Source organism: Aspergillus pseudodeflectus, assembly GCF_044049435.1.
Source record: "Aspergillus pseudodeflectus strain CBS 756.74 chromosome Unknown BJX68scaffold_97, whole genome shotgun sequence".
Taxonomy (NCBI): Eukaryota; Fungi; Ascomycota; class Eurotiomycetes; order Eurotiales; family Aspergillaceae; genus Aspergillus; species Aspergillus pseudodeflectus.
The window spans coordinates 39,294-62,513 of record NW_027263873.1 but is presented as its reverse complement, the minus strand read 5'-3'; the positions used below and the strand labels follow the sequence as shown (position 1 = coordinate 62,513).

The window sequence follows — 23,220 nt, the reverse complement described above, 5'->3', positions numbered from 1 at the left end:
TCTTCTGTTGACCTCCGCCTCCTTACTTTCCTCGCCATTCACCACTCCATGTTTCTAGTCCGTTCTGCTTTTCAGCTGCAATGGCATCGCCTTTCTTTCGAAATATCAGCACCCACTCCCTCACCCCCGACCAGCCAAACCTCCAACCCTTCTACTATTTCCACCGAGCCGCAGTTCCCCCGCAATGGCGCCCCGCCTCTTCATCCGCGGATATCGCCGGCAACCATCACCACCAGCAGGAGCATCCCCAAACACAACCAAACCCCACCCTCCACCTCCTAACCTGGAACATCGACTTCCAAGTCCCCTATCCGGTCGAACGCATGACCGCCGCCCTACACCACCTCCACACCATCCTCACCTCGCACAACAACACCACCACGACTAGCGCAACAGTAATCCTCTTCCAAGAAATGACCCCCTCCACCCTCGACGTAATCCAGTCAACACCCTGGATCCGCGACAACTTCTACATAACCAATCTCTCGCCCGCGCGTTGGCGGATGTCGAGTTATGGGACGACGACGCTGATTGATAGACGTCTGGATCTTAAGCGTGTTTTTCGCGTTCCGTATGCGGTTTCGTATATGCGGCGGGATGCGTTGTTTGTTGATATTGGTTTGGAGTTGCCTTCGACTACTAGTAGTACTAGTGCTAGTGGTGGTGGTGGTGGTGGTGGTGTGGGAGAAGAGAGGATCCTCCGCCTGTGCAACACACACCTCGAAAGCCTCGCCTCGGGGACACCAAGACGCCCCGTGCAGATGCATCTCGCATCGCGGTTCATGCACGGGCTCGACAAGTCCGGTCTCCCCACCCCGCACGCTGCGATTCTAGCGGGCGACCTAAATGCATTCGCCCCAGACGACTTGGCCCTCCCCGAGTCCTGCGGTCTGCGCGATGCATTCCTTGTCCTCGGCGGAGTTGAGGACACGGAAGAGTCGTATACGTGGGGCAAGCAGAATACAGGGTGGTTGGTGGGGAGGTTTCCGGATGCGAGGCTGGATAAGGTGCTTTTTTGTGGGGGCGTTGAGGTGGAAAAGTTGGGGAGGATTGGGGTTGGAGTTCGGGCGAGGGTTGGAGGGGATGGTGATGCTGAGAGTGAGGGTGAGGCGGGTAGTGGAGGAGAGTTTGAGTATGATGAGGATGATGATGAGGAGGAGGAGGATGTCTGGGTGACGGATCATTATGGGTTGGAGGCTGAGATTGTTATTACGACGATGGCGCCGGACGCAGTGTAGGTCAGTCTTTATGCTTTCAGTAGACTCGATGTTTGCTTTTGTCTGGTTGGGATGTGCCACCCTCTGTGCTTGAATATACCGCAGATAGAACATCGCAATTTACCACGATCGTACCCCAGGCTTGAGAGGGACTTGGCTAGCTCCTTGGTCTGCTGCGCGTGGTCCCGGAAGCGAGAATTGTTGCAGTTAAATTGGAGCTGCTTGGGGTTGGCAGAGTCCGACGGGCCCTGATTAAGTCAATGCATGCACTAGTTTAAAGGTTGCTCTGGGATCACTAAAAGAACAACTAGCGTCCTGGGTAGGTGATTCCAGATCTCCCATCCAAGGACCCTTCGTTGTCTCCTACCTAACTAGCTGGCGCACCACCAGTCTCTGTATAGAGAGGCCGTAGAATATCCACAACCTCAAATTTCTTTTCGGAAATAGCCCACTCGAGGGCACTCCATCTCCGACCCGAGTCTCGCGGGGATATATCTGCTCCATACCTGAGTAGGAGCCGGACAACTTGCACATGTCCTTCCTCTGCGGCATGGGACAGCGGGGTTCGGCCAGTACCATCAAGGGCTTCCGGATCCGCTCCAGCATCTAACAACGCTCCCGTAATATCAACCAAGCCCCTCTGCGCCGCAACTGTCAAGGGCCTGGGCCACTGTGCCAGGTCCTTGTTAGGGTCCGCGCCCTTCCGCAACAATATCCGGACAACCTCCACCGTCTTCGACCAGACCGCAACGAGAAGCGGGGTCTCTCCAAGGTCACCTTCAAAGTCCACCGGCCCAATATCTTCCAGCAACATCTCAACCATTCGTGTGTTCTTACCCCGTATAGCCGAATCCAATGCCCGCCGGATGATCAGCATCGCCGGAGGGTCATTCTCTTTCCCAGCAGCACGGCGAGTCTTGAGCTCTGTCAGTAGAAAGGCCGCCACATGTTCCTGGTCATGGTAAACAGCACTCCAGAGGGCTCCACCGAAGCCGGAGCCACGAGTGATATCCGCGCCAGCCTCCAGGAGCACCTTGACAATTTCCAGATGGCCTTTCCCGGCGGCTACCTCAAGCCCCGTGAACCCGCCTTGGCGGCTGTTAGGGTTGAAGCCCCTTCGGAGTAAGAAGTCGACAACATCGGGGTGACTATTCTCGATGGCTTCGTGCATGGGGTTGATTCCTTCTTCGTGTCCGAAAAGTATCATGTTCGAGTGTTTGAGAAAGGGTGCCAGCTTACCATCCCAAGACAGTTGGTATGCCCTAGGCATGGTGTTTGTGGCGATGAATAGGTCCACCAGGCCGTTGATATAACCATTTCGGCAGTAGTGATGAAGGGCTGAAAAAGACCCTTGTTCGAAATCAAGTTCATAAAGGTGAATAAGGAGAATATGGCGTAGGTGGCGATTCACTCTGGCCAGAACGCTGAGATCGTGCTGGTCCAGATAGCCCGCGATGCGGATGATGAGGGGATTGGGAAGCCAGCCGAAAGACATAATTGTAAAATTACGTGCTGTTTAGTTAGTATGCAGTGCCAGCACCCGCACTAAATACATATTCCAGGAGGAGGCAGGTCTTTTCGATTCCATGCTGTTCTAGCCGCTCTAGCTTCTAGGTACAGTAGTAGGCTGGGCATAAATGCCGGCTAATAAGCGCGATTTTTAAAGACTAACAGCCACGGAAAATCCCTGACTCCAGTCTCATTTATTAAGATACATTGCTGTCTTAGGTTAGCTGTGCTTGGAAAAGACGTGAAAAAAAAGTATCAATTTTGCCAACTGCAAAATGTGCGAAGCTGTCTGCTTTCCATTAGCAAACAAGAAACCAGTGAGGACATAAGATGACTACAAACCTGGATTATTGGTAGACGATGCCCGGGCATTTTCGCCCAGGTAAACTACACATTCATATGATCCAAGGTCCTGGGGACATGGCAGGTCCACTGCAGTGCGAATCCAGAAAGTAAGTCATAGTGTTGAAGATAGAAGTGAAGATGAAAGATGAAGAAGCTTACCCATAGCGTCGTTCCCAAGAATGTTTCTCGAATGCATTTGCTCGTGCATACCAGTAAGACCGATGTAATCTCTATCGATATTGTCGAAACGATAGGTGCTGGGGATGGCAGAATCGCTCTTCCATGTGTCGGTGAATGAGTATGCTTCTGTTAGTGGAACAAGGGACCCGGATCTCTCTGAGTTCCGCAAAGCTGGAGGCAAGCTTCTCTCCTGGCATGGCTGCGTGATGAAGTGATCCCCGTGAAAGGCAATGTCAATTACTACGAGCGTATCTTGGAGCAGGATCCTAGCGCACCTGACTATATTTCGGTTCTTCCTCGTTCCTGGAGCACGGCATGACCTGGTTGAGGGCGTCACACCCAAAGGTATAATGGATGTCATCGTAGATTGGGTGGAGAACGCCCGGATCAACTGGTTACAGGAGGGGGAAAAGAGCGGTACGGGGTGCGCATAATGAGGGATGCTTGCCCGTATCCGCAGGTTCAGGTTTACGAGTCTGGGGACCACACTGTTGCTAGCTCTTTCAAGGGCGTATAGTTGAGAGAGAAATTTTAGCAAATGAATTCATACAGTGCGATATTTTGTTCAGACCCACGCCACAGCAGGTAGTATGTGCAAACCCGCCTGGCGAGCAACAGGTTTAGATACAGGCTGCTCCTCTCTACCACTAGCTACCGGTGAAGGGCACAAACTTACATCCATGCTAAACGCCTCGCCTGATTGTAACGATATCGTCCACCCTTTCCTGCAACGCTCAGGACCGCTCCGGACTTCGAATCCTTCGCATTCCCCCACGGCCTGAAGAACGGTCTAAACTAGGTCCAAATTTTTCGTAGCGCCATTCCACAACACGGTAGTAATGGCGTAGTTTCTTCCGCAAAGCACAGGCCCGCGAAATTCAAGGTTTCGCTCGGAATTGCCAAGGTTTTAAACAAAAACTACTAAATAGACGACCTCGCTACGACCCCTGCGGGCCTTCTTGTTGCCCATTACTTCATGTCAGCTTAGAATTTTTATAGTTATTTAGTATTATTAGCTAAGGTAGGGTAACTAGTTAAGGATTAGTTAATAGATAAGTATAATAGTGCGAGTCATGCCCTATTAGCCCGATTAGACAATCTCTCGCCTCGCCAGGGAATTTCTCTCACAACGACGACTATCGCTACACCTTGACCTACAGCGTGGCAGCAATCCCCCGTCTAATGATCCAACTCGGGCTCCCCGGATTCACTCTCCACCCTCTTTATAGTCGAGGGGGACGAGCCCATTGACAGCTTCCCGGGCAGCTGGGACGAACCCATGGCGTACAATCTCAGAATGAAATAGGAGAGTTGGCCCGGAACGTGCAAAATTCATTGCCCATGATTTGACTAATTCGCGTTTAGCTACTTTCCGCCGAGCCTACGTTGGCTGGGTCGCAGGATCCCTATTGCTCTGTCACTTCCCGCCACGCTAAGAGCATGCTAGATTGAACCCGTCTTTCCTCATTACCTTCATCCTCGGCAAGGTTTTATGGCTGGTGGGGATGTTTGCGCCAGATCCAACCGAGTCCTACTGGGAACAGCAGGAAAAGAGGACGGCCACGGAGAAAAGGGAGAATGTGGCCGCGCTCCGTAAAGAAGATGCTGCATTTGCTCCCTGGTTTATCGCTCGCCATAAGAAGGACATTCCGGGGTGTCCGTTTCACAGCATGCTGGGCGAAAAGGAAGCGGCCGCTGGCTCAACCCTAAAGGATTTTGATATCCAGAGGCAGGACAAGAAGGGTGCATGAGCTACAATGTGACGGCAATGTAGAAGGCACTGGGATATTTTCTTATCGTAATGTTCGTTATTGTATAGTTGGTCGTGGTGACGTTAATACTAGAAGCTGTGGGTCTAGTTTTAACAACAGTATTAAGTATGATGCCATATAATGTAAGACAGTAACAACCTTCGACACGGCTAAGAAGCTGTTATAACAAGCAAAGTAGCAATGATTCCGAATAATATCTCGTAGCCAACGCATTTTCGGTCAACAGACAGGCAGATACACTGACGGGATTACACCCTGACGGCTTTAGCAGGCATTACGCTTCAACTGGTCTCCACCAGCATACACCTACCTACCTTGGTCTATTAAACGCAGACCAGTTGCAAACTTTAACTGAGTGTCATGGCAGTTTTTGGCCTCCTGAACCAATGCTTTTCTTTCCCTGCATTCCCGGATTAATGTGGGAGTTTGGTAATCTTTGTGCCCCAGAGAGTAGACGGGGAAAGGTCGGATGCTTCGGCTTCTGATTCCGGCCTCCTCAGTTCTGGACGTTACTGAGTCCTCTCACGGCCATGTCAGGTCACAATGCCGCGACTGCCCCGGGATATCCCCACTGCAATGCTGGCTATTCCCCGACTGAGATTAAGGGCTAGGAAGAAGCGTGCGGGGGTAACTGTGGGCATCCGGCCCCTCCCCAATTGTATATGTTGGCATCATATCTCTCAAAGTTCAACACCAAGAAAGAAGCACATAACTCATTGTGAGCATTCTGGGCGCAAATTGACAGGGCAACCATGATTACGAAGGCGCAGTACTTATCCTGGGCAGAGAACCCAGCTCTTGTAGCTGGCACTGTCCTAGCTTGCACTGTATGTTGACTCCCTGCCATATCTTTCTGCCGCAGCTGACTTTGGTTCTGTCCCGCGCGAAAGACTGTCTCTTGGGTAATCTACTGTTTATTGCTATCGCCCTTACGCGGGTATCCCGGCCCGCTTGTTGCGAGGCTATCACCCTTGTGGATAGTGATGCAATGTCGCAAAGGCCAAAGATCCCAGGCTGTCAGTGACTTGCACAAGAAATATGGAGACTTTGTCCGGATTTCGCCCAACCACATCTCTATTGCGGATCCAAAAGCTGTGCAGGAGATTTATGGCCACAAGACCGGGTTCCTGAAGGGCCCCTTTTATGAAGATAAGTTGTCCTGCCTATGTATAGAATAAGGAGCCAAAGCCTTGGTTGCGTTAAAACTAACATCGGGTCTCTTTCACCCTTTCATCAGGTTGAACCGGTCCTGTTCAACACTCGCGACCCTAAAGTCCATCAGCGGAAAAAGAAGATTGTCAGCCCGGCCTTTTCAGCAAGAGGACTGCAGGACTTTGAGCCACACATGAGCAGGGATATTCGGAAACTCATAGACTTGATCAACGAGCGAGTACAAACGTCCGAAGGCACAACCAAACTGGACTTTAATGAATACTGTGCGTTACAGCTACCTTTTTACTGAAAACGGGAACGCCAGAAGGCTGACCTATCCCACTAGCCAATTTCCTTGCTTTTGACGCCATAGGTATGTCCCTGTCCTTGGTATATCTGATGCAATTCAAACTCACTATGACTGCGCAGGTAATTTTGCATTCGGGGAATCATTCGGCTTCCTGGATCGAGGACAGGATTACCTCAACCTCATCGACGCAGTCGATGCCCGGGGCGAGGCGCTGAATGCCCTCGGCCACCTTCCACGGCTAATCAGGGAATCCATCAAGATATTTCCACTGGACCCGTTCTGGTCTCAGGGAATGCGAGGAACACAGGCCCTCGCCGCGATCGGGACAAAGGCGTACTTCAACCGACGTGACCAGGCGACTTCGCGCAAGGACCTGCTCAGCCTGCTCTTCAACGCGAAGGACCCGGACACGGGGAGTCCCCTTGATGAAAAAGAAATTATCGCCGAGTCGATTTCGTTTATTGTCGGGGGCAGCGACACGACTAGCACGAGCATGACCAATGTCGTGGACATTGTCTCTCGGGACGAGGCGGTACAGCGGCGGCTGCAGGCGGAGCTGGATGCGGCGTTTCCGGGTGAGATGTCACCCAGCTGGGTTCCGGATTTCAAGACGATTGAGAATCTCCCCGTGCTTAATGCCGTGGTCCGAGAGACGATGCGGTTCCGCCCGACAAGCGCCACAGGGCTTGAGAGGGTCACGCCAAAGGGTGGCAAGGTGGTCGCAGGGAGGTTTCTACCAGAGGGTGTATGCTTTGTGTCCAGCCCCGTACAGTAGTGAATCAATGCTAACAGGTCAAAGACGCTAGTCAGCGTGCCGACATTCAGCGTTCACCATAGTTCCCGTGCATTCCAGGTTCGAGACTCTTCACTGCCCGCCTCGTGGAAAGGGAGACTTGCTTACCCATGTTCTTGCTTCAGGATGCCGATACCTTCAACTACGAGAGGTGGCTTGCGGAGGATTCTGGGAAACTACTGGACTCCTTTGTGCCATTCTCCGTCGGTCCTCGTGCCTGTATTGGCCGAAAGTACGTTCCCCATTCGCTCAACATCTTTGTTGCAGTACGCAATCATACTAACGCGTGGCTAGCTTTGCGTGGATGGAGATGTTCAAAACCCTGGCGGCGCTATTCAAGCTCTTCCATATTGAACGAGTCCCAGTCGGTGACACACAACTCCGCGAGGGTTTCTTTGTGAAGACCAAGGAGTGCCATATTACTCTGAGCCGCAGATAAGGTTGGATATGTGGAATCTTCACGTTTGCAAAGGGGCACCGCTTGAGGTGCAGTTTGGATCCTTTGCTGTTTATCGTAGGAAAGCACACCCTATATAGATGACATGTTGTTATATTTTTATTGCTGTAATTAACAGTCTTTACACACGCGCCATTTAGATACTTCTCTGTCCCCTTTCCGAAAGCCTGAACGGGAATACCTTTCTTCTACGAATTGCTTTCCTATGCCAAGAAATATTATAATCATAGACTCCTGCCGCTTGGATTCCTTTGTTCTTCCAGGTTGGATGCCAGCCCGCAGGAAAGATGGTCTAGCTTACTGAGAAGACTGAACAACCTGTGGGCACATCGACTCTACTGAGCAATGGCGGTTTGAACGTCAAGGCTTTTGTCGACGACCATCAAGGCTTCGGAACACTTCGCTACTATTACTTTTCTGTTCTGCTACAAGTCCATTTCTAATGCGAAAAGAATCTATAGACTTCAGTCTCCTCTTTCCACCAGGCCCAGGGCCATTCAAGCAAAGACCACACCGTTCCTCAGCGTCCCGATCCTGGAAATCCAAACATCCATCTGCGTCCCCGGTACGAGGTACTTTGGTGGGTTCAAACCAGCGCCAACGCCTGAAACATGTTAGCAAGGCTCAAATCTCCGATGCATACAGCCCAAAGCGGGAGGGAACCAAAGACTCACCGCCAGGCGTCCCAGACATGATGACGCTCCCCTTCTGCAGCGTTGTCCCCTGCGACAGGTATGAGACCAGATACGCACAGTCGAAAAGCAAATCCGACACGCTCTCGTCTTGCCTCACCTCGCCGTCCACCGTTGTGCGGAGGTGCAGCTGCCTCGGATCAGGGATTTCCGACGCAGCGACGAGGCACGGGCCCAGCGGGGCGTACGTGTCAAACCCCTTGGAGAACCCCCACTGTGGAACGACGCCGGCGAACGCGGGGTCCCGCTGCAGCTTGCGGGACGAGATGTCGTTTCCGGCGGTGTATGCGGCGACGTAGGAAAGGGCTTCGGAGACGGGGACGTCTTTGGCGTCTTTGCCAATTACCATGCACTAAGGGATGGGCAGGCTGTGAGCAAGTGCACGCGTGAGGAGGGTAAAAGGGTAAAAGGGACCACGTACGAGTTCACCTTCATAGTCCGCCTGGTCGTCCTGCGCGATCCTGGGGATTACCACGGGGGCGCCATGGTCGTGAACAGTTGTATTCGGCTTGAAGAAGATGAAGGGAAATGGAGGCGGCTTGCGCCCAGCTTCGCGAACTGGTCCAGTTAAAAAAATCATGTCTCAGGGCAGCACGTCCTTCCCACCCTCCGACGCAAATCGATGCCTGCCTAGTGGAGAAAGCAAAGTGGGGTGTTGAGAGTGCAACATACTATGCTTGGCATAATTCAACCCAACACAACGCAGAATCGGAACCTCCTCCTTGGCAAGCGGAGCCAGGACCCTCTTGACATCGACAACCTCGTCTGTAAGCCTCGTTCTGCCTGTTGTATCGTAGATATCATCTCCAGAGAGAACCCGCGCCTGGACTTTATCTGCCGCAGTGATGAAGCCAATGTCAACGTCGTCTGTGACAAGTGGCTCGCCGCGGAGAATCCGGCCGTCGGTGGTCTGAAAGCGGATGAGGCGTTTCCAGGGCAGATTCATGATGACTGCCTTCCGGGTTGTACTGTCGGTAACGTTTACGATTTCTCGGATCGAGGCGGACGCGTTCTTTAAGGCTTCGGTGATCCTTATGCAATGCGCCGGGGAGAGAACGGGCCAGCCGGCGGGTCGACTCCGGTGTCCTCAGTGGGGCCAAAATGTTGCCGTATACTGTTCAACACCAAAAGGGAAGCTAGAACCAGTGAGGACCATGGAATAGATTTCTAACAAGATATTGCAGGCACACATTCCAGTCGCGTTCCCCGGCAGTGGCTTGAAATTCAGGCAATACGACTGATGACTCTAGATGCGGCGAACCTCGACCGTATAAGAACACCGGTTGCAAACCTCCTCCTACCTAGAAGACCAGCGGCGCTTTAGCCTGAGCTGCTCAACGCAGGCCGACCCAAAACAGACTAGGCCCCATGCCGTCGACCATCTTGAACTGGCTCGCGGGCAATCCTAGGCTCCAGGCTACGATCGCTGGGTGATCTTCATTGTCTCCCTCTGTCGGCAGAAGTTATACCTAAACACCGTGACTATTATACAAAATGCAGAAAATTGCGCTCGGCTGGAATGTTGTGAGAGCTTCTACATCTAAATTATTCCCCCCCACTTTCCATTCAATCGGGGCGCAGCCACAATATATATTCTTGTGCCTCTCCCGACTTCGAACCCGCGCCGCTCGGCCCCCGGGGTAGATCGTGGCAAGGTATGCAGTTGTGCGGACGAAGACTCAGACACAAGTCTATGCGGCGGGCGGGTTAATCGAGGCAAACAAGTTCCCATCAAGCATAAACTCTCCGAATTCCACCCCTAATGGAGAGATATCGAGGTCAGCCGGAGGCGGGAATGGAAATCCTAGAGATGAGTCACTGGAAATGCCTGAACTAAGCTCTTCGATACCTATGGTTTTTGTTAGGCCGATAGTTCGCGCTTGGGAGACCCGTGGGGGCGGGGGATGATAGGCAAGTGGGCTGGCTTACTGTAAAGACCCGAGGTGCTGATAAGCCTCTCGAGGTAAACGCGGCACCGATTCACCATGCGGTTACCGCTATCGAGCTTCGACAAAGCCACAGCTGCGCGGAAGGGATACACCCGGATTTTATCTGCCACCGCGCCGACAAACTGAGCTGCCATGCCTCCCTCGCGGCAGATTATGAGTATACCGAGTATGACGAGGGCGGCATTGAACGCTAGTTCATGCAACAGTCAGCATGGAGGATAAAAAGGGTGGAGGAAGTAAAACTGGGTAGACATACTATAGTAGAGCGAAAACCACCATGCGCCAAGAAGCTTATGCTGGTAGTGGGTGCGATGAACAATGTCATGTATAAGGTCAATAATCAGCATGGTGGAGTCCATCGAAATCTGGATACTGTTTAGGCCGAGCTGTTGCAGTAGCTGTAGCTGTTGTGGATCCGATTGCAATCGGCCACACGAATCTAGAAACCTCACGAGAACTGGACGATGCAAAAGCACGCGGAAATTCGAGTACCGAAGTGTAAGGATAATGCGGAATCTGAGGGCGACAAAGTCGAAATCTGATGTTATGGTATTACGGAGATCTTGCATCTGATCGAGGTTGATTAACCTCACAGAATCAGGTAGCGACCTTTCCCAGGAGAAGAGATCCTGCTCGAGAGAAAAGACATGTGCGATTATCTCGCTGACGCTCGCTGGAGGGTCACATCCTACGTTTTGGCCGTATAGGAGATCAATGGCTTTTGCAATTTGATTGTACAGCGTTCTGTGTTTATGTTAGACCTGGTCTGGGGGTGTAGCAATGATGACGCACATGGTTGCATTATATAACGATAGGCTGAGAGAAGAAGTCTGATCGTCGACTACCGTAGACGCGTCTACCAAGGTATCCCCGGCTGGCAGGTCGAGTTTAACATAGCTGTTTGGAATAGCGGCCGGGCGGCCAAATGTCATACTCAAGGTTCTGGAAATAATCAACCGTCAGCCAGTGTGATTAGCTTTGTGGCTTGCCAGCTGACCTGTCCAACAGCACACAGCCAAACCACGTGCGCAGCCTTGTCTCCTTGTCTAGACGGGAAAATGCCCGGGAAGCATCTTTAGAGTGAAGTCCCAGCTGTAGAGCAGCCTTGACGGCTAGACCATGCACTGTCCACGCCTGGACCGACTTTTGTGTCCCTTGCAGATATTGTCCCATAAGGAGTAGGTATTGTACTAGATTGGGTCAGATAGTCTTATGCAAGGCGCCTGATAGTAGATCTAGGCGGGGACCCACCAACTTCTAGCGTAGTTCCACGCAGAATCTCATCCCGACAGAGCCCCAGACTTCGTTGGTAGAATACGTCAGAGTCAGTGACCCTCGTATTGGCTGGAGCATCATAGGGACTGGCTGTGATTGTAACCATGGCCAAAATAATGTTCAATAGGCCAAGCCACGTCCGGCGCACTCTTTTGAAGTTGTCCCGTACCATCTCCTCGTAGGTCTGGAGGAAGGTGGGGGGGTGTATGTACGGAAAAAGAAGGCCGGTGTTGGTGAAATACTGCTTGATGAGGCTGAGGGTCTCCGATGGCGGTGGTAGTTTGAAGATATCCTTTCCGCGCTGGTCAAACCGGAGGCTATCGATCGGTCCAGGAGGTGAAGGGGGTCGGGAGGCACTGACAAAGCCGCCGTCATACGCCGGTGTATCTGCAAGTAGCCCTGTAGGAGCTCCGTTAAGCGTTGCACAGCTCCCAATGGCTCTGCACAAGTGACGCGTAAACGCGACATTTGATGAAGGCCCTTGTGGAGTTAGCGAGCGGAACTGAAACGGATGTCGCACGGGCTATACCAAAGAACCCAGAATCTTCTTCATCCGCCAGAGTAATGGTACCCATCGCATCCACCGAGTCCTCTGTGCCAGCAAGGTCACGGAGCGGAGTGATTTGCCGCGCATGCTGGTCAAGCTCTGAAGAGATTGTGTCCGAACCACCCCCTTGAGAAACACGAGACGATAACCGGTTCAGATCATCCTTGACGGTTGATAACGAGTCCTCCAGTTGATGCACGCGTGACTCAAGGGATTGTAGGTAACTATACCGGGTCAGGAGTCTGCACGAAGAGAATTGGAGTCTGGGGCTCACCACGTACTCCTTTTGAACAATAATATTTGTGGCGGTCGCTGGGGGCCTGTAGACACATTCAAAGCCTAGTTCGATACATGAGGAGCACTGAGGCCGAGTACTATCGCACTGCAAATATCAATTGAGAAAATCCCGTCTGGGGAGGCTGCGGGTGAATATGTACGCGTGATTTTCGGAGCCTGCAAGAATCACAGGCGATAGCAACACGGCGGCGCTTGACTGCTGGAGGTGGGCGGGGAGATTCCTCTCGGGGCCGCGACTCCATAATATTGTATGGTGTCGCAATAACCTCTGAGGAAGACTCCGTTGGCAGCGGCGGGGTGTTGTCGGAAAGCGGGATTTTGGGGAATTTAGGTCGGGGAGTGGGTGGCAAGTGGCCGGGCAAGGACCGGAAAGACTTGTACAGCATAGCTTACTAATATTTATATTCATTGCCTGCATAACTAAAATTTCGCTTACTCTGTGACGAGCGACTCGACGTCCGTCTCCTCGGAGCGGTAGAATCCCAACGCCTCAATCATGGGTCTGTCATCAAATCGATACAGGTACACCGTCTCCCCTGCGGCCGCGTAATGCTGGTATCTGTACCAAGAAGGCACGCAGAACGTGTCACCCTTGGTCCACTGAAGAGTCTCTTCTCCAACTACGGAATGACCACTTCCTGAAATGACGTGGTACACTGCAGATGTTGTTTCACGGCGTGGAGCAGATGCACACTTGCCATGTAGCCTCTCCGCACAACCTCCAAGTACGCGACTCACTGCGAATAAAACAAGCCATACACGTCAGTTTCAAGACTGCAAAAAACGCGGCAATCCGGTTTAGGAAAGACATACCCTCTCGCTGACCCGACCGCAGGTATCTCTTCACTGCCCAATCTCCCGGAGCCTCATCCAACAATGCTTTCATGGTCTTCCAGGGGAAAACCAATGGCGATCCGTCGCTGTCCACGTCCTCCGCTGGGTACCGAGACTCATTGAAATGCTGCACAAAGTGAACTGGGAAGTGCCGAAAGTTGGGAAGATCCAACCCGTCCAGCCAAATCATGGGGCCAGAGCCGTCCTTCCCATGGTCGTGATAGTTCCATGTTGGCGTGAGAATCACATCGCCCTGCTGCATCTGAATGCGCCGACCGTGCACCGCAGTAAACCCGCCGTTGCCTTCGATGATGAAGCGCATTGCGAAAGCCGTGTGCCTGTGGGCGGGGGCAGTCTCATTAGGCATCACGAGTTGAAGGCCTGCATATAGCGTGTCTGTTGTGTATGGTGCCTCTTGTCAAGTAAGAATACATAATCTCGTCGACGGCTGTCATTCTGCTAACGTACCTCTAGTTGGATTAATGAGCATAAGGACCCGTCGTTCAGCTTGCTTTTCCGTGATGAGCTCGCCTGCACGCAGTAGGCTCGGGCGGATGGACCGATACTTCCAGATGAAGGGCACCGCCGTTGGATTCGGCTCCGGGGGGTTTAGGCGAGTCATTTGCGTCCAGAGGGGCAGTGTGTTGCTGCCTTCCAGGCTCTTGAGCAAGAGCTCTGTCGAGCCACCGTTCTGTAGTTGCTCCTGTGTAGCTGCCATTCTGATTGTACTTGACCGTAATGTACCTTACTCAATTCAAGTAGTCTACCCAGCCCGAGTCGGGAGCAGGTTCTGGTCTTTTATGTAGAATGAGCCCTCCTCCAATCAGAGCGGTTCGGGGAGACATCGGCACCCCCGGAAACGGTTCCGAATCCGACTTGGGTCGACTCGATTCGCTGGCCATTACCCTCGCTATAATAAGTTGGGTGTCTCGGCTCTTACTGGTATTGGTACTTGGAATTAACGCAGGAATCCTTAAATAGCAAGCAAACATGGCTGCCACCAACCTGCAACTGTCTGCTCTGCAGGTCCGTATCGTCCTCGACCCTACAGGCAAAATTGCACACACTGATGAATGGTAGAGAACAACATACCCGAGCAATTGTCTCCAATTTCTGAAACGATTCAGTGCTGCAGAGGCCGATTCTCCCGGCCAAATCACCTTGAAGATCATCATTGTTGGAGCGGGGCTTGGGGGATTATCAACTGCCATCGCCCTCGCCACACAAGGACACCAAGTGACCGTCTACGAACAAGCGCCAGAGCTTGGAGAAGTACAGTACCCCGGACTATTGGATTTGCTTCTCCCGAAAAGGGTAACCTGACGTTGATTGCTTCTAGGTCGGCGCAGGGATCCAAATCCCTCCAAATTCCGCGCGTCTACTGATCAAGCTGGGCGTTGGCCCATATCTCGCAAAATGCGCAACCGAGCCGGAAGGGATGACCTTTCGTCGCTGGGAGAATGGACAGCCCATTGGATACACGCAGCTGATCCCCGGCTTCCGCCAGACGTTCGATGCCCCGTACTATGTCATTCACCGAGCGGATTTTCATTCGGCTCTAGTCCAGCGCGCCCGCGATCTGGGGATCGAGATTAAGCTCGGGTGCAAGGTTGTCGACTATGATCTGAGCAGGCGAGGAATCCAGCTCCAATCGGGCGAGTGCTTTGAAGCAGACCTTGTCGTGGCAGCAGATGGTTAGTTTGCAAGCATCCATCCCCAACTGTGAAACTCTAGCGGCCAGCTGAGATTCAACCACAACGGACAGGAATCAAGTCGCTGGCTAGATCGCTAGTTGACAAGGGCCCGGAGAAGCCAGTGGAAACACTGGGGTTTGCTGCTTACCGTGCAACTGTCGACGTTGGCCTTATGAAAGAAGACCCCGACACGGCGTGGCTGCTGGAGAAGCCGGCCCTCAATATATGGTTTGTGAATACACCCCGGTTTGAGAGCATACTATAATACTGATTTTTTTTCTTTTCCTTTTTTCTGTTAGGATCGGGGACAAGCGGCATGTGATGACATACACGATAGGGACGGGAAAGTCTTTTAACATGGTTCTTTCCCATTGGGACCCCCGGGACCCGGCAACGTGGGACCAAAGCACTGCTTTGGAGGATATGCGACGCGAGTTTACCGGTTGGGATCCTCGGTAGGTGGTGTATGGAGAAACGAGGAAGCTGGCTGCAAGCTAACCATGCCTGCCCATTCAGATTAACAAAAACCATCGGCATGATCAAAAAGACGACCAAGTGGCCCTTGGTCAGCAGTACCCCGCTCTCCAAGTGGTTCTCGGGAAATGTCGTTGTCCTGGGAGACGCTGCGCATGCGATGCTGCCGTACATGTCACAAGGTGGGCGAGAATCCTCCTGTACAATTATTGCTTCCAAGTCCCAGTGTGCGCTAACGGTCTACATAGGTGCCGCAATGGCAGTCGAGGACGGCGTCGCATTAGCGCGCGCCCTAGGCAATATCTCATCCAAGACTGATATCGCACAGGCCCTGGAGGTCTTCGAGGAAGTCCGCGCAGGACGAACGAGAATGATGCAGGGCGCAAGTCTGCTTAATGGACAGCTGTGGCACTTTCCCGATGGGCCGCTGCAGCAGGCGCGCGACGAAGCTATGAGGCCAGAGACGCAGGGGATCCCATTCTCACACAGTCCGAACCAGTGGAGTGACCCGGCGACACAAATGTGGGCGTATGGGTATGATACCGAGAAGGAGATTGATGAGGCTTTTCGCCGGAGGAAGGGCAACGACTGAATCGAATTGCTGTTTAATCTACTGTCTACTACTTTGTAGCGCCATGTCAGGGTGTATCCAACTGGGGAGATATCATGTCGATCAGTGTAGAGGATCTGTTGTATTCAAGAATTGAGCAACTGACTGCACGTAATCTGCCCAGGCTGCAATATTCGTGCTTCCCACTTTTATATGCTTAATCTGGGCGCGTTGTAACATACTATCAAGTTAGCGAAAATGTGAGTTTATATTTTATTCTATTAGGATATCTCGTGTCTCGACTCGCTCCTCTCCAGATATACATATTTGGCTTGCTAAAGTTACTTCTCTCAAGAGTCGATACTCCCTTCACGTATGACCCTGAAAGTTATATAAATCCCCTGATCATTGTTCTTTAACGTCTAAACAAATTTTCAGAGAAGGTTCTTACCTTGAAAATTTTAGTGTCACTGTCTGTGACTCACAAACGTGGAATGTTTCAACTTGCGCGAGTTTTCGCGCTGCCTTAGCAGGGAGTTCCTTGATTTTCACAGACGACACATTGCTCAGTGGTGGATTTAATCCCGCAATTCATTGCAAGATACATGAGCGGCAAGCCGGAAGGAAACGTGTCCCAAGCTGCCCGGACACTACGGTAACTGCCACATCACCACATTAATGCCCTACAGGGTAAAGTAAAACTCGGGATGGGTATGCCCGAGATCGCGAATCGCCTCCGGCGACTTCCCAGCGACTCTAGCGTCCCGCCTCCCGGCAGCCTTGAGCCGATTCTCGCGATGCAGGTTCCACATGGCGCCGCAAACAACCACGACACAGAACGCAGAGAACCCCAGATTCAGCGCGTGGCCCTTGACATACCGCGGCGCATCGGGCAGCACATACGCCCACGCGGCAAGTAGCCCTCCGATATTCCCGAATCCGACGACGGCCCCGGCGGCGATCGCCCGCGTCATGTGGCCCGCGGTGTTGTCCATGCACCAGGCGACGAACATGGGTGAGACGGTGAATGCGCCAGTGAGGCAGAGGAAGATTGCAAAGTACCGGACTGCGGTGCGGGTTGAGGCCAGTAGGAGGATGAAGCCCGTTGCCGTAATGGGCATCAGGCCGGCGATCCACACCCCGCGTTTGTGCGTGCGTCCAGAAAGGGTCGTTACGGTGACGCAGACGACCGCGGCCCAGAAGTAGGGCGGCACAGAAAGGAGTTGACTGTGGATGCCGCTGTAACCCATGGCGTTGAGGATTGAGGGCATGAATAGCGCCATTGAGTTCATGGTTAGCAGACTGCAGAGCGAGGCGAGGGCGAGGAGGATCGTGTTGAGGTTGAGGACGGCACGGCGGAGGTATCGGAGAACCGAGTCCTCAACGTGGCCAGCGCCTAGGTCTTGCGCAAGCCGCCTTGTCGTCACCTCTTTTTCGGCGGGTGTTAGGAAGGGCGCTTTCTCGACGGACGCGGGGATGAGGAAGTAGGCCAACACTGCGATTAGCATGGAGATGATCCCCTCGAAGAAGAATATGTTGCGCCAAGTGTTGATGATACCCCATGCGGGAACTTTTGCAAATGCTGTCGCGAGCAAGCCTCCAAATGCTCCACTGGCTGGTGTCAGCTATCGTCCAAGAGAGATACGATTGTCCGCTGGTGGTGGTAGGGGGAGGGGGTGCACCTGAGTGATGCTACGCTGGAGTAAATGCCAACCCGGCTGACAAGTTCACGTCTTCGATAACTAAGGTAATTAACGTGGTGTCAGAGGAGTCTTTTCCTTGCTTGGACACGGGGGTGTAGCCTTACAAGCAGGACAGACAATAGGTAATTCCTGGCATAATGCCTAACCACACGGTGTGGTTAGTCAATCTTCGCCATGTCGACGACATAACCTCAAGCTTCATGTAACATACCTGCTCCAGCAAGACCCAGACAGGTTCTAGCGGCTAGAAAACCATGGTATGACTGCACGGATGCCATGCTCATGACAATAACCCCAAAGCTAAATGTCAGGAATGGAACTACCGGGGTACAATTAGTCGCCATACAGCCCCACGTATAATGAAGTTACGCACTCCATATTTTAGGCCCAACAATCTTGCAGACGATGTTTGCGGGTCTGTACAGTCACCAGGGCGAGGCCCTGGGTCAGCGACTCCGAATGGTGGTCGCAACACCAGCAAGGATGGACTCACATTTCAAACAGGATGTATGGAACATAGAAACAGCTGAGTGCAATGTTGAACCGATACGCATCAAGATGCAGATCCTCGCTCATTCCTAACGTGAATGGTTAGCCGGAACCTGTGGCGTAGGAGTCGATCGTCGACCTCCCAAAACAAGACAAACGTACCAAGGACCCTTGCATTCCCGGCATTGGATCTATCAATGAAGGCGAACAGATACACCAGGGTCAGAATCGGCATCAGCCGGAAGTCCAACTTGCGCTGTGCGCTCGCGGCGAGTCCTTGGTTAACTGAAGTCTCCTCGTCAACATTGTCCTGGTGGATCGTGCTGGCAAAGGTGTGTTTTTCCTCCATTGTACAGGAGGGCGGAACAGAAATTGTGTCAAGGCACTTGCTAATTGTCGTCCAGAAGTTGTAATAAAATCGGAATCAGGTAGTGCACTGCAGTAACGGCGGAGAAACTTGGTAATATGGATGCAAGGATCCATCCAGGGTCGGTGTCGTTATATACGCGGATACCCACCCATCATTTCCCCCCCCATCGCCAATCAGCTTGGGGAGGCTAGGATCCGTACCATACAGGGGGTCTCACATCTGCTAGAAAGAGTTTGTCCGGGGATGGATCGGTTCGTTCCGACGAGATCTGCCTTCGAGATGCACCAGGCCCCGCTCCACACCTAAGGTACCTTCGGCCTATCACCTACCTCGATTTTGGGCGAGGCGGTGACCCTGCCAATCAAGATTACGGTGAATCTTTTTCCTGTCTTGGGGTTAGAATGCGGGGAAGAAGTGCGGGGATAAATGGAGGTATCTAGGCTGCGCGGTAGGCCGAAGGTTTTGCACGCTTGTCCGGTCTCTCCCCGACGGTAATGCTCCCGCATTGCGACATGACAAGGTCAGTTTGGAATAGTTGGCGTATCACGTACCGCTTGATCACACTCCCCGACACAGTCGAAGGCGCTCGTAGCAGGACGGCATATACCAGGTCAACTAGTGCGACCTCGGTAACCGCCACTGTCTTGGTCAACACGACAGGCTGACCTTAGCCACCGTTGCTTGCCACAGGAGCCACTGTGTTTTGATCTCTTTGTGAGGGGTATTTGGATAATACGGGGCCATTATCGCGACCCCCTAACAGTCATTCGCGGATATTCGTGCTATCACCAACTTTAAGCCGGTCGCCTCCTGCGAGTGTAGAATTGAATGCCTGTGGCAAATGCTCGTCGTACATTTTGGGTGCCATTACCTGAAACCATTATTATGGACGGTTGTAAGTGCACTGTTGACATATCAGATACCTAGGGGCAAATGACGCCGCGCCTACAATGCCACTCACAACAACCAGAAAATCCGACACATAACTCCTGCGAGTGACCATGGCAGGGCTCGAGGGGTGGGTTCAACTAAGGGATTATAGTCTTAATGAGAAGGAAAAGGAACCCATGATGGCAAACTACTTCAGTGAATATTCAGGAGTGGGGTGCAGGTTATAAATTAAAATGCAAGGACTTGAACGCTTTGATTGGTTGTAGCTTTCCACTGTAGGTGGATTGTATTTATTGTAGAAGGCGAAGCCAAAGCTAGAGGGCTATTTCTTAGCTTACTTAAGGAGGTCGCATTGAGAAGCCTGTTGTTCTCGATTTCTTTTTTCTGTACAACCCGGACAAAGTTGCTCGCCCAAACCGCATCGTTACATAGAGGACGTGATCAGTGTCTGCCTCATGCTAAGGAGTCGATAAATATAGAAGAGGGCCAGCCCGTCCTTTACTACCTATAAAAAGATCTAAAATATCCATATCTAATTTCTAACTCCTTTACGGAGGACGATCTGGACAAAAGGATAAAAAGGGGTTTTAACCGTAAGCATGTTGTACACCGCGTAACTAACCGCTCTACGGCGTCCAAACGGGATAAAAGTTGTATGGGTGCTGTATATAGTGAAGTCTGCTAGTAGAATTGTTATTAGACCCTTACTACCTGACTGCCTCCTAAATAGGAAGGAGAAGCTGCTTGGTTAAGTCCACTAACAAGGGGTTACTAGATAGAGGCTATTAAATAAATATTAACCCTTGTTTAGTGACTTTGTTTAAACTATTGCTATTTTCATGGTTAGAGAGGTCTGTGAGATTCAAGGATAGGCTCTTCAATTTACCTGTACAACCTACAGGGGGTTTTGTCGAGCGGTTGGATTCAGTGGTAGATTCACTAGGACCAACAATTAGCAAATAAACGAGTATAGAATCTTATTACTTCATCCACTGGAGAACGCCCGAGCAGTTTCTAGCAGATAAATATAACCAGGGTATCATAAAGCCATTCATACGCCTCTAGCATAACTTCCCCCTTAAGCTCCTTCTCTCTAGCATTTTTGCCAGCCCGTCCAGGTTAATCTGTATAAAACAACCTACTAAGAACTATCCTCGTAGTAACCTAATACTATAATTTAAGCTACTACACTATAGTCTTTAGATTCTCTATAAACCAGGCATGGCATTCCACTCCATGTAGGGCGAGACCTCCCATCTATAGCATCTAGAATAGTAGATCAGGAGTGGTTTCTTAAAGGGAATACTAGATAATAGTAGATATTAGAGTTTAGCCAATTAATTGGTTAGGCATGTCACACGAGGCAGAGAAATTACATATTTACCTAACTCCCCCTATATTCACCAAAGTCGTGCCAATATAAAGCGGCCTCACCCTAAGCTCACCCAGGGCGGCACCCACCCACCTTTTGGCCATGCATAAGCCACCCGCCGGTGGGTTAGTAATACAGTGGATGACCACATGCGAATCCCTACTGTTATATTTTGTTGTATTTGTTTTCAGTCTAAGATACTCAAGAGGCTGCTGGTATCTTTCAAATTGGGGTCTTTGAATGGTGCGCCTGGTACGTGCGTCAAGTTAGGGTGGTCTCAACAAAATATTTAATACATCTTCAGCTCAACCTATCCATTAGTTAAAGCGTGAGGGACCTGCTACCTCAATGCCATGGGATTGGATTGATAAGTTTCTCCTGCGCTGGCAACGGGAAAGTCAGACTTCGCCACGCACAGTTTTGATTGTTGGACATCCATATCTACGACAGCCAATCTAATCCGAGAGAGTGGCAAGATTCAGGCCAGAAGCTGAGACATACGAGCCGTTTTCGGCTGCCGGAAAAGTAGAATGTTCATTCTGCCCGGCAGGACAGACTCGGGAGGGCAGTATTGAACCACCTGACAAAGCATGCCTTGTAGCTTGTCCGCTTGCTGGTCTTCCACGCACGATTGAAGGTCCAAGAGGGCCATAAGGGAATTCTCTAGGACAACCAGCCACGTGCTCTGTCCTTGGAATACTCGTCGGAGGTGCCTCTGAAGAGCCGAGATTTCTCCTTAAAAGGGACTCCAGAGGCAGGGGCCTAGCTTAACAGCAAGCTGCAATAGCCGTGGAAGCGATACTACCTTAAGGCTTACAGGGGCGAAGCAATGGCTGGCCCCGCTTGGCAGGGTCTTATTTCAGGGTATGGCCTCCAAGCCGTCGGTGAGCAAGCAATTTAACCGTATCCCAAAGATCTTGCGGGCATTAAATAACTGCTCTATTGCCTTAGACTACTAGTCTACATTTTGCTTTCGCCCAACTACGGTAGCTCTGTACTTAGGCAGTGGTCATTTCTGTCCATGTTCCTTTCCTCTTGTCTGCGCCTGTAAAAATCACTTCATATACCTGAATGAAGCGCGAGCAGCACAGTTCAAGGATAAACAACCTATGTAATTCTTCCTGTCTCTGAGGACCCCTTAATGGATTCATGAATTGCCTCTCCCGAGCTGAAATTAAGATTACTCACCAATTGTAGGCCAGGAAGTGGCAATCCGTGGGCCTTTTGATATATGGATTACTGATACTCGACAATCCATACCACAAAACTGAGACAAATGGGGCCAAACAACATGGTCGGAACCGGATCTCCTGATTGAAAGTGAAGAATCACCCCCAAATAGTACTAAGGTTATTCATCAACTCGGATGCCTCGGCCTGATGAAGAGGAATGTTCGCCTTGATTGATTATTCTATTCGACCCCATCTTCACTACTAATGTTATTTTACTACTTAGATATAAATACAGCTTTCTCGAGTTAGTTTTCACCAACCATCTCACATCGTCTCCCAGCCCACATCTTAACTGACTGTCAAAGACTTCCAAGGACGTCTCCCCATCTAGTAGGTTCCTCTCCCTTCATACCGAGTAATGTCATTGAACTAACCCCAGAGCAGCCTACGAAAATGCTCGCAAAGAATATCCTCCTCTCTCTTGGCGTCCTCGCGGCCCTCGGCCTCGCCAGCCCAACCCCCGAAGTTGGCGCCGCCGAAGCCGCTGTCGAAGCCTCCTCGCTCGACGCCAACGGCACCGACGCCTCGACCCTCGAGAAACGCTCAAGCGGCGTCTGGCTCGACCTCTACGGCTCCGGGTCCTGCAGCGACAGCTGGCGCCCCGAGGGCCAATCCGGCTGGGTCTGGAGCGGCCAATGCAAGAACTTTGACTCGTTCACCTACGGCGCCCGCGCCGGTGCCGTAGACCAATCGCCCGATGCATGGTGGAACGACAAATGCACGTTCAAGTTCTGGGAGAACGCTGATTGCCATGGCCATGCTACCGTGCATCATCTGGCGGATTCCATCAAGTGGAAGGCCGGCACTTGGGGTGCTCAATACCCGACGTACAAGTGCATTGCGACTGCGAACAAGGGGGATGGGACGTTTTACCTGGGGAATGGAGCGGCCAGTGTCCTCATGACTTGCTAGGCTGTGGATTTGAAAGGTTGCAGACGGGGTTCTATGGAAAAGGCCTGGGGTTGGATTTTGGTCTACCTTGTTCTCGTCATGCGCAGGAGGGAGCTTAGTCTGTTGTTTCTGGTACGGAGACTTATAGGCTAGCTTCCTGATTAGGCATATCCTTTTCCTTATACAGGGTCTGTTCAAGGACCTTGGGGTGAAGCTACGTACTCT

General features: G+C 51.7%; 9 protein-coding genes across 9 annotated transcripts; 4 read left to right on the top strand and 5 right to left on the bottom strand.

The window, feature by feature from the left end:
• Window positions 1-27: 27 nt before the first annotated feature.
• BJX68DRAFT_221073 (endonuclease/exonuclease/phosphatase family protein) lies at window positions 28-1,411 on the top strand. The gene is made up of 2 exons (XM_071037918.1): window positions 28-1,031; window positions 1,161-1,411. The coding sequence occupies exons 1-2, from the start codon at window positions 81-83 to the stop codon at window positions 1,236-1,238; spliced, it is 1,029 nt and encodes a 342-aa protein (XP_070892557.1). The 5' UTR covers window positions 28-80; the 3' UTR covers window positions 1,239-1,411.
• Window positions 1,412-1,584: 173 nt separating this feature from the next.
• Window positions 1,585-2,712, bottom strand: BJX68DRAFT_273071 (ankyrin repeat-containing domain protein; the record flags this gene model as incomplete). The annotated part of the gene is made up of 1 exon (XM_071047355.1): window positions 1,585-2,712. The coding sequence occupies one exon, from the start codon at window positions 2,710-2,712 to the stop codon at window positions 1,585-1,587; it is 1,128 nt and encodes a 375-aa protein (XP_070892556.1).
• A 3,063-nt stretch (window positions 2,713-5,775) lies between these two features.
• BJX68DRAFT_259582 (cytochrome P450) lies at window positions 5,776-7,717 on the top strand (the record flags this gene model as incomplete). The annotated part of the gene is made up of 7 exons (XM_071043721.1): window positions 5,776-5,850; window positions 5,914-6,146; window positions 6,197-6,459; window positions 6,605-7,230; window positions 7,285-7,338; window positions 7,404-7,510; window positions 7,573-7,717. The coding sequence occupies 7 exons, from the start codon at window positions 5,776-5,778 to the stop codon at window positions 7,715-7,717; spliced, it is 1,503 nt and encodes a 500-aa protein (XP_070892555.1).
• A 515-nt stretch (window positions 7,718-8,232) lies between these two features.
• On the bottom strand, window positions 8,233-9,373 carry BJX68DRAFT_259581 (fumarylacetoacetate hydrolase family protein; the record flags this gene model as incomplete). Its single annotated transcript, XM_071043720.1, has 4 exons — window positions 8,233-8,339; window positions 8,410-8,779; window positions 8,849-8,985; window positions 9,100-9,373. The coding sequence occupies 4 exons, from the start codon at window positions 9,371-9,373 to the stop codon at window positions 8,233-8,235; spliced, it is 888 nt and encodes a 295-aa protein (XP_070892554.1).
• A 197-nt stretch (window positions 9,374-9,570) lies between these two features.
• BJX68DRAFT_249731 (putative C6 transcription factor) lies at window positions 9,571-12,800 on the bottom strand. The gene is made up of 9 exons (XM_071042168.1): window positions 12,636-12,800; window positions 12,480-12,580; window positions 12,181-12,422; window positions 11,628-12,131; window positions 11,374-11,566; window positions 11,169-11,318; window positions 10,633-11,120; window positions 10,357-10,566; window positions 9,571-10,276 (listed from the first exon to the last, which is right to left on the bottom strand). The coding sequence occupies exons 1-9, from the start codon at window positions 12,735-12,737 to the stop codon at window positions 10,119-10,121; spliced, it is 2,148 nt and encodes a 715-aa protein (XP_070892553.1). The 5' UTR covers window positions 12,738-12,800; the 3' UTR covers window positions 9,571-10,118.
• A 127-nt stretch (window positions 12,801-12,927) lies between these two features.
• On the bottom strand, window positions 12,928-14,100 carry BJX68DRAFT_280197 (cupin domain-containing protein; the record flags this gene model as incomplete). Its single annotated transcript, XM_071048894.1, has 3 exons — window positions 13,798-14,100; window positions 13,309-13,743; window positions 12,928-13,232 (listed from the first exon to the last, which is right to left on the bottom strand). Exons 1-3 carry the CDS (start codon window positions 14,045-14,047, stop codon window positions 12,928-12,930), a joined length of 990 nt encoding a protein of 329 aa, XP_070892552.1. The 5' UTR covers window positions 14,048-14,100.
• Window positions 14,101-14,319: 219 nt separating this feature from the next.
• Window positions 14,320-16,089, top strand: BJX68DRAFT_280196 (putative salicylate hydroxylase; the record flags this gene model as incomplete). The annotated part of the gene is made up of 7 exons (XM_071048893.1): window positions 14,320-14,355; window positions 14,410-14,601; window positions 14,669-15,023; window positions 15,095-15,251; window positions 15,323-15,478; window positions 15,540-15,679; window positions 15,746-16,089. 7 exons carry the CDS (start codon window positions 14,320-14,322, stop codon window positions 16,087-16,089), a joined length of 1,380 nt encoding a protein of 459 aa, XP_070892551.1.
• Window positions 16,090-16,730: 641 nt separating this feature from the next.
• On the bottom strand, window positions 16,731-18,588 carry BJX68DRAFT_259577 (major facilitator superfamily domain-containing protein; the record flags this gene model as incomplete). The annotated part of the gene is made up of 7 exons (XM_071043719.1): window positions 16,731-17,672; window positions 17,771-17,789; window positions 17,855-17,891; window positions 17,962-18,069; window positions 18,124-18,167; window positions 18,244-18,328; window positions 18,402-18,588. 7 exons carry the CDS (start codon window positions 18,586-18,588, stop codon window positions 16,731-16,733), a joined length of 1,422 nt encoding a protein of 473 aa, XP_070892550.1.
• Window positions 18,589-22,497: 3,909 nt separating this feature from the next.
• On the top strand, window positions 22,498-23,016 carry BJX68DRAFT_273065 (uncharacterized protein; the record flags this gene model as incomplete). Its single annotated transcript, XM_071047354.1, has 1 exon — window positions 22,498-23,016. One exon carries the CDS (start codon window positions 22,498-22,500, stop codon window positions 23,014-23,016), a length of 519 nt encoding a protein of 172 aa, XP_070892549.1.
• Window positions 23,017-23,220: the final 204 nt, after the last annotated feature.

What these genes read in the sequence shown, in the direction of transcription:
- BJX68DRAFT_221073 (XM_071037918.1), top strand. Translation starts at nt 81, where the DNA reads ATGGCATCGCCTTTCTTTCGAAATATCAGCACCCACTCCCTCACCCCC. An exon ending in TTTTTTGTGGGGGCGTTGAG is followed by an intron (nt 1,032 to 1,160) that starts GTGGAAAAGTTG and finishes GATGAGGAGGAG; the next exon opens with GAGGATGTCTGGGTGACGGA.
- BJX68DRAFT_249731 (XM_071042168.1), bottom strand. Translation starts at nt 12,737, where the DNA reads ATGGAGTCGCGGCCCCGAGAGGAATCTCCCCGCCCACCTCCAGCAGTC. An exon ending in GCAGGCTCCGAAAATCACGC is followed by an intron (nt 12,581 to 12,635) that starts GTACATATTCAC and finishes TGATATTTGCAG; the next exon opens with TGCGATAGTACTCGGCCTCA. An exon ending in AATATTATTGTTCAAAAGGA is followed by an intron (nt 12,423 to 12,479) that starts GTACGTGGTGAG and finishes GACCCGGTATAG; the next exon opens with TTACCTACAATCCCTTGAGT.